This window comes from Ceratotherium simum, chromosome 33 (assembly GCF_057802395.1).
Source record: "Ceratotherium simum simum isolate JZ-2026a chromosome 33, ASM5780239v1, whole genome shotgun sequence".
NCBI lineage: Eukaryota > Metazoa > Chordata > Mammalia > Perissodactyla > Rhinocerotidae > Ceratotherium > Ceratotherium simum.
In genome coordinates this window covers 295,504-311,871 of record NC_141932.1, presented here as the reverse complement: position 1 = coordinate 311,871, position 16,368 = coordinate 295,504, and the positions used below count along the sequence as shown (strand labels likewise).

The 16,368-nt window shown below is 52.1% G+C and overlaps 1 protein-coding gene across 1 annotated transcript; it reads left to right on the top strand.

Annotated features, from left to right (window-relative positions):
* The first annotated feature begins 6,393 nt into the window (after window positions 1–6,393).
* LOC101397361 (zinc finger protein 74-like) lies at window positions 6,394–15,370 on the top strand. The gene is made up of 6 exons (XM_087422028.1): window positions 6,394–6,484; window positions 7,259–7,456; window positions 10,518–10,594; window positions 11,831–11,957; window positions 12,238–12,327; window positions 14,365–15,370. Exons 2-6 carry the CDS (start codon window positions 7,438–7,440, stop codon window positions 15,222–15,224), a joined length of 1,173 nt encoding a protein of 390 aa, XP_087278154.1. The 5' UTR covers window positions 6,394–6,484; window positions 7,259–7,437; the 3' UTR covers window positions 15,225–15,370.
* Window positions 15,371–16,368: the final 998 nt, after the last annotated feature.

The following is a 16,368-nucleotide window of genomic DNA, read 5'->3' as shown; positions in this document are numbered from 1 at the left end:
AAAGCTCTCTGATTTTGTCTGTCTCTTCTTGAGCTAAAGAAGGACACTGTGATGAGGTGTGATCCCTGGCGTCTAGCAGCACAAGGGATAAAAAAACCAGACTTTAAACCTACTGCCCAGTTTCTACCCTAAAATGAAACAAGTCATGGACTATCGGTGAGCGCCACGCCTGTCCCGCGGGGCGCCGAGTTCTGTGCTCCATTGTATAGAATGGCGGCGTTTTGTTTGTGTGCCTGCAGTTCCCATGGCAGTTGCCTCCTAGTGAAGTTAAACATAGACCATAAACATCAAAAATCGGAAGGACGGAAAATTGATCACAGCACATCTCAGCTTGTAGAAATTGGTTTCCCAAAAATACCCGCAGAAGGGGTGCTGGGTTGGCAGAGCGTAGAGCTGAGTGGCTGAATCGTCGTCCTAGAAGGAGACAGCAGCAGATCTCTGGCAGTTGAGCTGCATGATCAGCACTCTCGCTGCCAGAGCAGCACGGTTGAGTGTCAGAGCTCAGTCCAAACTTCTCGTGTCCACTATTGTCCTTTGGATGCTGTGTGTCACAGCTGATGCAGTTTCCATTGTGGCAGAGCTGGCTTCCAGGATGCTCAGAGCCAGCTGTGCAGCCTGTCTCTAGAGGTTCTGCAAGACCCCCCGAGGCCCTGGTTTGTTGCTCTGCACCCTCCTGTCCTCTGGGCCTGTCCTCACGTATTTCCCTTGTCAGCTGCCACTTTTTACGGTGACTCTGTCCTTGTACCTTGGCCTGCACCACTTTCTATTTCATTCTTAGCAGATAACCTTCATTTACTAGCTGGGAAAAGGGGTGTTTTGAGACAGACAGTGCCTCAGTCTTAGTTCTGTGAGGTAGTACCATTTTACATAGAAGGAAAATATGGCACAGGACAAAGGTAACTAGTAACTGGAACAAAGCTAACCATCCCAAGGTTATACAGCTAGGAGTGGAGGTAGATTTTGAACTCAATACCCAGTTAACGGTGGCTTAAGCAAATTAGGCTTTGTTCAAATGCTGTGCATTCAGTGGCTCACTGATGTCAGAGGCAGGGTTTTCTTCAGATTTCTCAGCCTTTCCCTCATGGTCACAGGAAGACTGCTGCAGCGTCAGCCATTGCCTCCACAATCAAGACTGGAAGCAGACAGGGAAGGGCAGGCCAACACTCATCTCTGATGAGCTTTCAAAGAAAAGGCTGTTCCAGAAGCCTCTAGCAGATGCCCACTTCTGTCTCATTGGCCAAGGCTAGCTCACAGGGCCACCCTTACTGACGAGGGCCTCGGAAAGCTAGTGTTTAGCCTCTCTAAGCTCTGGTGGAGACCTGTGCCCGCAGAGGAGGTCTGGGAAGTGGGGGTGGATAGGCAACTAGCAGCGTCTGCCATCTTTCTTGTCTGGTCTTTCCTTGGAAGAATTGTTGGTGCTCCCCGTTGCCTGGTCAGGTGCCGCCACCTCGGCATCTCTTCACCTGCTGGATTGTCCAGCCTGCTGGCCGGGCCCTCCTTACAACCCTCAGTCCCCTGGCGTTCTGGGATGCTGCACTCTTCTGGATTCCTTCCACCTTTTGAGGGGCTGCTCGTTCTCCCTCTCTTCTTAAATGTTGCGGTCCCCAGGGCATTGTCCTGGGGGCCCATCTTGTGCTTCACACCCTCCCCAGCTGTCCTCATCCACACTCGTGGCTTTGCACTGCTCACTCCCAAATCTTGGTCTTGGGTGCCGAGTTCTGAACTTAAGGCTGGAACAGCAGCTGTGTGCTGTGGGCGGCTCCCCCTGGATGTGCCACAAGCTCCAAGAACACAGCCTTCGCAGAACAAAATGTCCTTTTCCAATCCACACCAGTCCCCCTGCCCCGGGCCTTTCATAGGGCATGTGGCCGTCCATCAGCCCATCCCTGAAGGCAGGAGACAGCTGTCCTGTTGGTCTCACCATCTAAACCTCTCGGCTCTCTTCTCTTCATCCGGTTTCCACTACCGCTCCTGGGGCAGGATGACCCTGAGGAAAGAAGTGACGTGTCACCAACTGGCCCAGCCACCAGAGCCCCACTTTTGACCGTTCCTCCTCATTGTCCCATCAGTGGTATGGGGTGCAGGCTCGGGAATGCTCCAAAGGCTGGTGCCCTCTGGTGGGGGAGGCCCAGCTGTAGCTTCCCGGTTCTGGACAGCTTGGGAGGCTGGGCCTCGATTGCCCCGTTCCCTCCACCTTGGCCCCCAGAATGGCAGCTCCTGAAGGGTCAGGTTTCCACAGTTCTCACAGTGGACGCTGGGTGGGCCGAGGTCACGATGGCCTCACTGGGTAAGCTGGGAACAAGCTCAACACTGTTGGCACTCACTTCCCTCTCCCGATGTCAGAGATCTCGGCAAATTTTCCACTGTTCGTTTCAGGTCACATTTTCTTCTTTCTTTTTTTTTTTTTTGTGAAGAGGACCAGCCTGAGCTAACATCCAATGCCCATCCTCCTCTTTTTTGCTGAGGAAGACTGGCCCTGGGCTAACGTCCGTGCCCATCCTCTTCTACTTTATATGGGATGCCGCCACAGCATGGCTTAACAAGCGGTGTCGGCGCACACCCGGGATCTGAACCGGCGAACCCCGGGCCGCCACAGCGGAGCGTGCTGCACTTAACCGCTTGCACTACTGGGCAGGCCCCTAGGTCGCAATACATGGTTTTATCAGTTTATAGAAGTAAGGCAAATTAATTGTAGCAAAACCTGAAAGATGCACAAAAGTAAAAGAATACACAAAAGTATGAAGATATATTTAAATTTTAATCCCTCATACTCCCACCATCCAGAGATGGTCATTGCCATTAAGATTTTGTTAATTTTCCTTGTAATTATTTCTTAAAATATACATGTGTGTGTACATATAGTGTACACTAAATCTTATAGATACACAAAAATATATATATGTAGTTATCTTGTGTTTAGAAAATTGGAATCCCTTCTAGTTCTCTTGTGACACATACTTCTTACTATATTTTGAGCATTTTCCTCTGACAGTGCATTTCATGTAGCTTTTTAAATAAACTTTCAGGAAAATTGTAGCAATGTGACCTCCACCCAGCACTTTACCAGCCTTGACTTTTATCCAAAAAGTAGCTCAATTTCCAGCTAAAGGTGGGGAGGGAGGGTGTATTGCTATTTATAATAAGAAGGTTTCCTCCACATTTCCAGGGGGAGTATAAATTGATACAGCCTTTGTGGAAGGCAGTTTATCAGTTGCTATCTAAATTACAAACACAAACCCTTTGTCTCAGTAGACCTCTTGCTGGGAATGAATCCTACAGATACATTTGTACATGTGCAGACTGTTTGTACATGCTTTTCACTATGGTATTGATTTCAAAAGTAAAAATTTGGAAATAATCTCACTGTCCCTCATGGGGAACTGACTAAGTGATGTATGGTGGAAGGTACACAGCCTTAAAAATGGGGCCTGTCTTTATGTACTAATGTGGGAAAGATCTCTCAGATACCTTGGTAAGAAAAAAGGTGTAAACTACAGTGTATAGTATGTTTCCACTTGTGTAAAAAGGAAACATTTGCTTACACACACACACACACACACACACACACAATCTCTGAAGGGTACAAAGTAACCAGGCGTAGTCGTTGTTCTTGGGGAGTAGAAATGGGGGGAAAAGGATGAGGAATAATTTTTCTCTATATCTGATATTTTTGGAATTTTGAAACGTGAAAGTATTACCAGTTCAAAAAATAAATTTAAATTAAAAATCTCAACTCTTTCAAATTAAAGTTTGATAATTTGTTTCGTTATTTACTGTCTGTCTCCCCCACTAAAACGTCTGCGTGACTGTGCATCTTGGCCACAGCTGTTCTGTATACACACGTGCGTGTAAATGGATGTGTTAATGGAACCAGCTGAGTGTAAAGTAGCTTTGACTCAGTGAAGGTTCCTGGAAGCTGCTTGTAGCATATGAATTTCCAAGTTATTTTATTAAATTCCGTATATCAGCCAGCCCAAATTATGACAGCCCACACACAAATTGTGGCCAATAGCCAAGACCCCCATTTTCAATATCTCCTTGCACATCCTTAGAGATATTCAAGTCCTTTCCCAAAAAGGTAATTGGGAAGAAATCTGCATCCAGTCTGAAAAGCAGTCTCCCAGTTCTCTTGTAAGGAGATCCAAGGTGAACATCTAGAATGTGCTGTCCTGTGTGGTAGTCACTAGCCACATGTAGCTATTTAGATGTAATTTTATTTTATTTTATTTATTTATTTTTTGTGAGGAAGATCAGCCCTGAGCTAACATCCATGCCAATCCTCCTCTTTTTGCTGAGGAAGACCGGCTCTGAGCTAACATCTATTGCCAATCCTCCTCCTTTTTTCTCCCCAAAGCCCCAGTAGATAATTGTATGTCATAGTTGCACATCCTTCTAGTTGCTGTATGTGGGACGCGGCCTCAGCATGGCCCGACAAGCGGTGCGTCGGTCCGGGATCCGAACCCAGGCCGCCAGCAGCGGAGCGCGCGCACTTAACCGCTAAGCCACGGGGCCGGTCCCAGGTGTAATTTTAAATTAACCAAAATTAAAAATTGTTTCTCAGTCACACTAGCCACATTTCAACTGCTCACTAGTTACAAATAGAACATTTCCATCATCTCAGAAAGTTCTTTTGGACAGTGCTGATCTAATGGTAGCTGGCTGAGAGAATTTTTTTTTTAATTCCCCTTGTGATCAGCTGACTAGTGGGCATGAAGAAGGGCCTGCACTTCAGGAGTCAGCTGCTCCACCAGGTCACACAGGCCTCTGCTCATGGGTGAAGTTTTCATGTCCCTACATTCATGTCCTACATCCAGGGACGTCCCTTAATTAAGGAAGGTAATTTGCATCACACAGGGCCTATCCATTATTGATTTTTTTAGGGAGTCATGGATATACAGAAAAATGCATGTACAGAGACATTCATTGCATATGTTTATAGTAGCTCAATTTCCAGCTAAAGGTGGGGTGGGAGAGTGTGATCGTGATCTATGAGAAACACATATTTGGTCTGTATCCCCGTTTCTGGCACAGAGCTCCTACAATGCTTGGAATTTCCTAATTGATGGGAGGTTGAATTACTCGCCAATGATTTAATCAATCGTGCCTATGTAACGAAGCCCCTATAAAATCCAAAAGGTCAGGGTTTGGAGAGCTTCCAGGTTGGTGAACACGTGGACATGCTGGGAAAGTGGCGCCTGTGGCGCCTGGAGAGTGCATGGAGGCTCTGTGCTCCTTTCCCCATAGCCTGCCCCATGCATCTCTTCCATCTGGCCGTACCTGAGTTATATCCTTTTGTAATCAACCTGCAGTTTAGTAAGTAAACGAGTTTCCTGGAGTCTGTGAGCCGCTCTAGCGAATTGATGGAACCCGAGGAGACGGTTGCAGAGACCTGGATTTATAGCCAGTCCCTCAGAAGTATAGCCAGTCCAGGTAACAACCTGGACTTGGCGACTGCTGTGCGGGGATGGGGGGAGTGCAGTCCGGTAGAACCGACCCCTTAACCTGTGGGATGTGATGATATCTCCGGGTAGCTAGTGTCATAGAATTGCTTGTTAGTTTGGAGGAACACCCCCCCCCAACGTTGGAATTGAGTGCAGAATCCAAAAGAGAGGGTAAATAAATTATGGTAAATTCATATAACGGAAAACTATGTAGCCATTTAATAAAGAATAGTTTTAGAAAAATATTTAATGAAGTGGAGAATGTTCAGGGTCTGGAAAAAAAGAGGAGTATGTAAAATCTGATTATGATTGTTTTAAATTATATATACGGGAACAATCAGACAAATCTAAATTGGAGGATAGTTTGGAAAACTGACTTGGTTTCATGAAAACTGTCGGGATTATTTAAAAAAAAAAAAAAAAGCTGAGAGTCCGTTCTAGATTGAAGCCAACTCGAGATGAGTCTTTAGTTTCGGCGTGAATAAGATGAAAACAAAAATGTACGTACGACGTTACTGGGAGAAATTAGCATACGGACTGTGGCATGGATAACGGCGTGGTTTCAAGGTCGTTTCCTGCGTGGGTGGAACAATGTACTTGTTCTTAGGGGACTTTTGCTGAAGGATTTACAGGGTTCGGGGGAAAATTCCCCAAACTATATACTTATATATGTATGTGTGTACGTGTATGTGTGCAAGGAGAAACAGAAAAAAGTACATGCGTTGTGTACTTAACCGAACAGACACAAAACTACCCTGATCAGGACACGTCCGGTCCGTCGTGCGCCCAGCGCGCGCAACCGACAAGTTCCCACGCTCCCCTCTGGCGCCGTCACCCTCTGGACTCCATTTCCCAGGAGGCCATTCACCCTGTGCCCGGCCGGTTCCAGGCACGCGGCGCGCAGAGCCCTCTGGGAGGTGAAGTCCCGGGCAGACTGCGGGCCGCTCGGCGGAAGTGAAGGCCGGAAGTGCCTTTGGCGGATGTGCATAGGCGGCGCGCGCGCGGGTGGCAGCGCCGGTGGCTCTGACGTGACTGCGGCGGAGGTGAGTCCGAGGTCCCGGCGGGGCGGCCGGGGTGAGCGTGAGGTCCGGGGAGGTCCTGGAGGGGAGGGCGAACCTGGGACGGCCAGGCTGTGGGGTCGGGGACAGGGGTGCCCTTGCCGGGGGTGGCGGGGGAGCGACCTGTGCGTGCAGGTGCGACCTCGGGTGTGTGCGTGTGGCTGGGTGTGTCACAGGGGAGGGGTGTCCTGCATGTGTGACACCACCTGTGTGTGCAGATGAGACCCCAGTTGTGTACCTGTCGCCGAGTGTGTCACTGTGCATGCATATCTGTGGGGAGGGAGTGTTGTGTGTGTGTGACGCCCCTGTGTGCAGGTGTGACCTCACGCGTGTTCCTATATGCCACATAGGCCGTAACCATCACTGCTCATTCGCTTTTTTCCCCAGCCCCTGGCAACTGTTAATCTACTTTCTTTCTTGGTTCTGGCCATTTCATGTAAATGGGACCATACAATATGTGGGGTTTTTGTGTCTGGCTTTTTTCACTGAGCATAGTGTTTTCAAAGTCCATCCGTGCTGTGCCACATGTCAGTACTTCATTCGTTCTTATAGCTGAATTATATTCCGTTATGTGGATGTACGCCAGTTTGTTTACCCAAATAAAGCTGCTGTGAACATTCATGTACAGGTTTTTGTGTGGACATGTTTTCAGTTTGGGCGATGAGGCAGTTGGTCTGTCCAAGGGGAGCCCATGTGTATGGCTGTGGCCACACTTATCTCCTGCTGCCTGTGTTCACCGAGCAATACTCCATTTTCCAGGATCTCAGTGCCTGACCATTGTGTGGGAGTAGACAGGAGGAAGCAGTGGCTCTGGGCACAAGAATCCATCCCGGCAAGAGTCACCTGCAACCTGGGACCTCTGCTTGGGACTAAGACCGCAGGCGCCGTCCTGTAGCTGCTGAGGCCAAGCAGCGGGAGACAGAGCAGAGTGGCAGGCCATGGAGCCCAAGGTGCCAGGTGAGGTGGATGTTGGTGTGGTTGTCACAAGGCTGGACATTTTCATAAACCAGATCTCCCTCAAAACATGCCCTGCTCCTGCTGCCTTCACTCTACTGCCCTGCTCTCCTCAGCCTAGTCCTGGCCACCACCTCCTCACAGGTCTCCTGCCTCCCCTTACCACCTCTATTGCCCTCTGCACAGCACCAGAGGGGTCTTTAAACCCTGAACGGTGCGGCCACCCCTCCCCTTAAACCCTCCATTTCTGCCCAGGTCCTCAGAGCAGGGTCCACAAACTCTTCTGTAAGGCACCAGATAGGAAATGTTTTCAGCTTTGCAGGCCAGGAGGCAAAACCAAGGATGTCATGTAGGTGCTTATCTAACGAGAGAAAACACACCACCACACACTTTTTTATGCTGAGGAAGATTCGCCCTGAACTAACATCTGTCACAGGTCTTCCTCTATTTTGTATGTGGGTCGCTGCCACAGCATGGCCGCTGACAAGTGATGTAGGTCTGCGCTCAGGAACTGAACCCCGGCCACTGAAGCGGAGCGCGCCAAACTTAACCACTAGGCCACAGGGCCAGCCCCCATCCACACATTTTTTTCCTGATGAAATCCAGAACTTTATTTATGGACACTGAAATCTGAACTTCATGTAGCATTAGTCTTCTTTTGATTTTTCCCCCCAGCTACTTAAAAATGGAAAAGCTATTCTTAGTTCACAGGCTGTACAAGGTCAGGCTGTGTGGCCAAGTTTACTGATCCTAATTTGGTACAAATCCACACTCCTTCCCATGCCTTCCAGGCCCTGAATGACCTGATTTCTGCCTGTTTTCAGGCCTCACCTACGGCTCTCCCATTGCCCATCACACTCCTCCCCCACCCCGCCTGCCACTCAATAGGGTACAAGCTTAGCTTCTACCTCAGAGGCCCTCCCTAGCCACCTAATCCAAAACAGGTGCCACACACATCCACATTATGTTTTCTTAGCACTTACCACATTTGAAGACTTTACACTTGTTCCCATTCTTCGTAGACTATAAGTTTCATGCTGTGGTGCCCAGTCCGTAGAGTATTTGTTAAATGAATGAATGAACAGCCTTCCACAAGAGGAACTATTTTACCTCATTTTACAGATAGAAAACCGAGGCCTCAGGGGAATTGAGCAGCCCAAGGTCACCCAGCAGAGAATGGTGAAGGTGAATCTGATCCTAGATCTGACAGACTCCACTCATCCATCATGCTCTCTGTTCCCAGCTTAGGAACGACACTGAGAGGAAGGTGTGGGCACTGGGTGCATCAGGGCCCCAGGAATCTGCTCACCACTCTTACCCTTGTGGGGAGGAGCAAAAGGCCCCTCGTCAGCCCTTCCCTCCTGGGAGTCTCTGTCAGGACCTGAATTCAGGACAACTGGGACTATCGATTTTCTCTCTTCAGAGCACTCACTCCTTTGTCCCCAAACAGTCCCCATAAAGAGGCATCCTGACAAGTGTCTGCTGCCACTGCTGTCCGTAAACCTGATCGCATGGAGCTAAGACCTTAGACTGTTAAACAGCATATAATTCACTTTGTATGAAGTTCAAGAATAGGCAAAACTCGTGTGCTGTCAGAAATCTCAGCAGTGATCACCTCAGGACTGGGGAGGGCCTTACCTGGAAGGGGTGCCTGGTGGTGGTTGTCCATGGTGCTGAAATGTCCTAGCGCTGAGCTGTCCAATATGGTAGCTATGAGCCTCGTGGATATTGAAATGTGAATTAGTTAAACTTAACTGAAATGACAAATCCGGTTTCCTAGTCACACACCTGCATTTCTACTGCTCAGGAGCCACGTGGGGTGATGGCTGCTGAATCAGACAGCACAGCCCCAGAACATTTCCATCCTCACAGAAGGTTCTAGAGCTTGATCTTGATGGTGTGTGCATTCGTCAAAACTCATTGAACTGAGCACTCGTACTTCTGTTGAAAAAATCTTTTTAAAGGCACAGACTTGAGTCAGACTGCCCAGGTTTGAATCCCCACCTGCCCATCACTTGTTCATGACTTTTAATTTAATCTCTCTGTACCCCAGTTTCCCCCGCTGTATAACAGAGGATGATGATAGTACTTCATTGTCCTCACGTTAGGCAACTCGGCTGGCATTGCACAGTGAGGCCTCGAGAAGCTCATGGCCTGGGGGTGGCATGGGGCTGCCACACAGGTGGCTGTGGCCGCCCACAAGGGCTTGGCCTAGGCTCGTGGATGGTTTCCTGTTTTAGAGGCAGGTGTCTGAGGCCCAGCCTCCAACCATGAAATCACAGGAATGCTTTCTATGGAGCCCTGAGCCCAGTGACCTCTTGCCTGGCTCCCAGGCTGGGAGGGGAGGGAGGGTGTGAAGGTGGTGTGGCCTTGGGCAGCAAGGACACCATGAGGTGTTTCTGTGTCGTGTTTCGTTTCACAAAGACTTTCCATGGCACAATGCCACCCGTCCTCCCAGGAGCCTGTCCTTGCTGTACCCAGAAGGAAATAGGCCCAGAGAAGGGCTATGGCGAGTTAGTGGCACACAGTGGAGCCGCAGGCCCAGGGCTTCCTGTTCCAAGCATGGGTCCTTCCCTGGGTCACCCTAGGTCCACCATGGCTGTGTGTACCCCTGCACCAGAGCCCAGGTGGGGTGCCATGTCCCCAGACTAATTATGGGGGGTGCGGGTCACCCCATCTGTCCGCGTGGACGCCGCCTTTTCCTTCCCGTCTCGATACCTCAGTTTCCTTCCTGTAAAATGGACCTGGTAGCATTGCTCCCTCGTGGGGACAGAGTGAGGATCAAGCAAGCTGATGGGAGGTGATCCCTGCGTGCCTGGCACAGAGTTAATGTTGGGCTGTGGTTCGGCTGAGCCCTGGAGGGAGCAGGCCCAGGGTGGCAGTGCAGGAGGAGACACCTGTAGGGATGTCGGGACTGGGGGCCAGGGCCCCTGGGGAAGGGGCCAGTGGCTGTCAAGGGGAGGGCTGTGCAATGAGGCCCTGGGGATGGGGGGGCCTGGGGACTTTGGGCTGGTGTCTCTGGGGCTGAGGGTGAGTCTGGCCTCGCTCCCCTCCCCTCCCCCAGCTCTTCCTTCTCAGGGGAGAATCAAGGAGGACAAGCCTGAGGCCCAAGACACCATGGTCCCAGCAGACACCTTCCTCGTGAGTTTCCAGAAATGCCCGTGGTCTCAGCGGGCACACTCATTTCTCTCCCCGCTTCTGTGGTGCTTCTGTCCCTCAGCGCTGGGAGCCCGCGTCCCAGAGCAGGGCCCCTTCCTCTGCCCTGGCCTCCCCTGCTCCTCCTGCCCCCGGGTGGGGCTTACTGACCTTGTCACTAATTCAGGGCACTTTGGAGGAACCCCTGCATCTGGGCAAATCTGGTACATGGGCTCTTTATGGCCTCTCTGTCTATCAGCCAGATATGCAGGAAAGGGACAGAGCAGGGCTTGGCAATGCAGACACCCGGGAGGCGTTAGCAGGCGAATGAGTGAGTGGTGCCCTGAGAGTGGCTAGTTGGGAGGTGGGGGCTTTGTGTGTTAAGAATGGTGAGTAGTTACTCTGAAATCAATGCTGCCTCCTGACAGGCCCCTTCTCCACAGGGTCCCTAAGGACACAGCCACACACAGGCAGAGGGGCTGTTGCCAGGGCCTGGGGGTGCCTCTGTGGGGGCACTAAAGGCCAGTTTGGGGACACATGTTGTGGCTGGCACCGAATGCCATCCCAGCCTCCAAGCCTCCCCTGCCTGGCCCTGAAGGTGATGGAGACCACACAGATGGCTTTGTAGGGGGTTGGCAAGGGCCGTCCAACTGTCCCTCTGGGGGCCGCAAAGCTGAACACTTTGGGAAGTGATGAGGAATCACCGTGTCTTAATCTTCTCGGCTGCTCTAACAAAATACCACAGCCTGGGTGGCTTAACCAACAGCAGCTTATTTCTCACAGTTCTGGAGGTGGGAAGTCCAAGATCAGGGTGCCAACAGGGCTGGGTTGTGGGGAGAACCCTCTGCTGGGCTTGAAGACAGCTGCCTTCTCACTGTCCTCACATGGCGGAGACACAGAGAAAGGGCTTTGGTCTCTACCCTTTCCTCTAAGGGTACCAGTCCCATCACGGGGCCCCATCCTCATGACGTCATCTACACCTAATCACCTCCAAACAGCTTCACTCTAAGGGTTAGGGCCTTAACATAGGGATTTGGGGGAGATACAAACATTTAGGTGGGACCCCGGTACCCAGTATCAAGGTGATAATACTGCCAGCTCTTGGCTTAGGCCACTCAGAGCATGAGCCCCCACAATGACAACAGGGCGTTTCCCGGAACATTCACATCCTGCCATTCCCCACAGGGCTACCTCTGGTCAGACGTGGCCCGTGGCTGAGCCAGTGCATGTGGGATGTTTCAGAAGCCAGTGACATTTAAGGACGTGGTTGTGGACTTCACCCCGGAGGAGTGGGGGCTACTGGGCCCAACGCAGAGGATCCTGTACCGCGACACCATGCTGAGGAACTACAGCAACCTAGTGTCCCTGGGTGAGGCCTCCCTGTCACCTCTTCATCCATGCTACTTGTGCGTGTATGTGTGTGTATATGTATCCCCTGCCTCATCCTCGGCCACTCATACCCAGGTGTGTCCTTGCTCTGACCACTGTCCCCCAGCCGAGTCCCCTCGGTGCAAAGACTGAACGCCCCACCCCACATCACCAGGTAGAGACCTTTCCCATGCCTGGGACATATGCACTGCACTATTTGGCCCTGGCTGACTTGTAGCAACAATATCAACATTTTCCTACTCCCTTCTCGCCATGGGCAGGACTTCCCGATTCCAAACCACATGTGATCTCCAAGCTGGAGCAGTGGGAAGACCCCTGGACTGTGGAGAGAGATGCCCCAAGAGGTCCAGGTGAGTGAAAGGAGGGTCTCCCGATCAGATCTGTTTATTAATTTTTTTTTAATTTAATTTTTCCCCCTTCTTTATTGAGGTATAATTAACACGTAACAATCCTATATATTCAAAGTGGTGTTTTGATATGTTTTATACTCTGTGAAATGATTACCACAATCAAGCTTATTAATCCGTCCATCACTGTACATAGTTATTGTTTTTTCCCCCCTGTGGTGAGAACACTTAAGATCCGCCCTCTTAGGAAAGTTCTGGTGTACAACGCTGTGTTGTAACTGTAGGTCAGTTTCTGTCTCCTCCTAGGGCAAGGAGGTGCAGTGTACACCCAACAGGAAAGAGCCGGTGGGTGCAGGAGCCCAGAAACAAACCCAGACTCACTCAGCCGTCACTCTCTTGGCCCGGACAACCACTGGTCTGCTGTCTGTCTCCATGGATTTGCCTGTTCTGAACCTTTCATATAAGTGGAATTTATATAAATGTATTCATGTATTTTCATATAGACATATAAGACAAGATGTGGTCTTTTGTGTCTGGCCTCTTTCACTTAGCATAATGTTTTCATAGTTCATCCACATTGTAGTGCATATCAGTCCTGCATTCTTTTTTTTTTTTTGGTGAGGGGGATTGGCCCTGAGCTAATATCTGTCACCATTTCTCCTCTTTTTGCTTGAGGAAGATTGTCACTGAGCTGACATCTGCTAGTCTTCCTCCATTTTGTATGTGGGACGCTGTCACAGTGTGGCTTGATGAACAGTGTCTAGGTCTGCACCTGGGATCCGAACCTGTGAACCCCGGGTTGCTGAAGCAGAGCTTGCAAACTTAACCACTACACCACCAGGCTGGCCCCAGTCCTTCATTCTTTTTTGTGGCTGAATAATATCCCACTGCGTCGATAGACCACATTTTGTTTATGTGTTCTTCACTGGTGGAGAGTTGGGCTGTTTGCACGTTTCGGCTACTGGGAGTGGTGCCGCCATGAACATTCCTGTACAAGTGTTTGTTCGATCACCTGTTTTGCGTTCTGTTGGCCAGGCCCTGCTCCACTGAGGGCCTGGTTGTAAAACACCCCCTCCGGTAGCTGACAGGTGGGGTGGCTCTCGGTGGCTTTGGCCACTGTCTTTCTTTTTTTTTTTTTTTTTTTTATTTTTAAAGATTTTTATTTATTGCCCCCAAAGCCCCAGTAGATAGTTGTATGTCACAGCTGCACACCCTTCTAGTCACTGTATGTGGGACTCGGCCCCAGGATGGACAGAGAAGTGGTGCCTCGATGCGCACCCGGGATCCGAACCCGGGCCGCCAGCATCGCAGCGCGCGCACTTAACCACCAAGCCACAGGGCCGGCCCTGGCCACTGTCTTTCTGTGTTCCTCTACCCCTTTCCTTCCCCACTGTGCGGAAAAGGGTTAGCACAGGAGGCCTGTGGCTGCCGTTCCCGAAAAGGCCTAGGACAAACTTGGATTTCTCTAGGGTCCCAACCATTGCCTAAATGATCAGAGTGGCTCACTGTGCCTAAACCATTTATGCGAACAGTGTGGTTTATGCTGGACACCTGCTTTCCTTTTGGGGTTCTGGAATTTTGGTACATGCTATGCGTGGGTACCTGCACGGCCAGCCCCCACTAAAGCCCTGGGCACCGAGTCTCTAACGAGCTCACCCGGTAGACAGTGCTTCCACGTGTTGCCAGAACCCCGTGCTGGAGGAGTGGGGCGCGTGCTGTGTGGCTCCCCTGGGAGAGGGCTCCTCGCCCCACGCACCTTTCCCCTTTGCTGATATTGCTCCGTGCTTTGGCTGTAATCAGTTCTAGCTGTGAGCCCGACTCTGCTGAGTGCTGTGAGGCCTGGTGGGACCCCACCCACCCACTCTCCTGTCCTCAGTCCCCATCCCCTGCCTCAACTGCGGGAGCCCCTTCTGAAAGTCGCAGGTCCACACCGTCCTGGCCAGCAGCTCGTCCTGGCGGCCCAGGCTGACTGCTGAGGTTCTAGGTTGGCGGTGCACATTCAGAGTGGGGTTTGAGCATGTCTCTTTGCTTGTTTTTCAGACTCAGAGCCTGGGTCCCGAGCTGCACGGCTGCCTCCAGACAAAGGCGCTCTGCCTGAGGGGCAGACGATGGGACTCACAGGGCAGGATTTCTGGCACACCGTCCTGAGAGAAGTCACGGAGTGTGGCGGCCAGGTGGCAGAAAGACAGTGCCAAGCAGTGACGCCCAGCCAGGGGGGGATTAGCCCAGAGTGGAGCCTTGCAGGAAGGTTCCCTTGGGGCCCGTTCCTCACTGAGCATCAAGATGCTCCCGCGGGGCCGCAGGCTCCCACAGGCCACAGTCACAAAAAGGGCCTCGCATGTGTTTCAGTCCTCGATCAGGGGCCCCCCTGCCAAGGAGAGGGTGTGTGTGCGGAAGCCTATGGCTCTTTCCCAGACCTTAGTCACCCACGAGGAGTCTACACTGTGGAGGGCGCGCTGGCGCGTGGCAGATGGGAGGATGCCTTGGGCAAGAACTCGAGCTTCGTGAGCTGTTGGCAGATTCCCAGCAGGCGGAAGCTCTACGCGTGCGAGGAGTGCGGGAAGGCCTTTGGGCAGAGCTCAAACCTTGTTCAGCACCAGAGAACCCACACAGGCGAGAAGCTGTACGCGTGCTGGGAGTGCAAACGCGCCTTCAGCAAGAGCTCGTCCCTCGTCAAGCACCGGCGCGTCCACACGGGCAAGAAGCCCTACGTGTGCAGCGACTGCGGCAGGCGCTTCCAGGAGAACTCGTCGCTGGCCAAGCACCGGCGGGTGCACACAGGCGAGAAGCCCTACGCCTGTGGCAAGTGCGGTTGCACCTTCAGCCAGAGCACCCACCTCATGCATCACTGGCGAGTCCACACCGGGGAGAAGCCGTTTGCCTGCTGTGAGTGCGGCTGAGCCTTCACTGACTCTTCGGCCCTCCTGATCCACCACAGAAGCCACACTGGCGAGAGGCCCTACAAGTGCCGTGTGTGCTGAAGGGTGTTCACCCTCAGCTCGTCGCTGGCCGAGCACATGCGCTGCCACACGGGAGAGAAGCTGTACGTGTGCCGAGAGTGCGAGAAGGCCTTCAGCTGGAGCTCGTCCCTCCTCAAGCACCTGAGGACACACACAGGTGAGAAGCCACATGTGTGCAGCGAGTGTGGGTGTGCCTTCAGCCAGAGCTCCTCCCTGGCCAAGCACTGGCAGGTGCACACAGGCGAGCAGTCCTACGTGTGCAGAGAGTGCGGGAGGGCCTTCCGCCAGAACTCCTGCCTGACCCAGCACCTCAGGATCCACAGCGGCGAGAAGCCGTTCACATGTGGGGAGTGCAGGAAGCCCTTCAGTGACTCCTCAGCCGTGGTCCTGCACCAGCGGGTGCACAAGGGCGAGCAGGCCTACGTGTGCGGAAAATGCAGGAAGGCCTTCAGCCAGAGCAAGGTCCTCACGCAGCACGAGCAGATCCACACGGGGGAGAAGCCCTTCATGTGCGGCGACTGCGGCAGGGCCTTCACGCAGAGCGCCTCCCTCACCCTGCACCTGAGGACATACACCCGGGAGAATCCCTACAAGTGCAACGAGTGTGGCAAGGCCTACATCCAGATGTCGCACCTCACCGAGCATTACCGGGTGCACACCGGGGAGCGGCCCTACATGTGCAACGTGTGCCGCAAAGCCTTCAGACTTGGCACACATCTCCTGCAGCACCAGCGCGCCCACGCGGGTGCCACGCCGTTCACCTGTAGCACGTGTCGGAAAACCTTCCCGGAGGCTGCGGCCCTCATTCTGCACCAGAGGATTCATGCTGGTGAGAAGCCCTTTGAGTGCCACAAATGCGGCAGGGCCTTCAGCCAGAGCAGGTCCCTGGCCCAGCATCAGAACATTCATTCCAGGGGGAAGCCGTGAGACCATGGCAAGTATCAGAAATCCCTCAGCCACTGTTTGGTTCTCTTACATCGATGACCTGGGGACGTGCCCAATGTGGCCAAGACCCATCTGCCCTGGCTGTCCTCCATCCTGCGGATGGGCGAGTGTCAGGAACTCAGGGCCAGTGCAGAGCAGG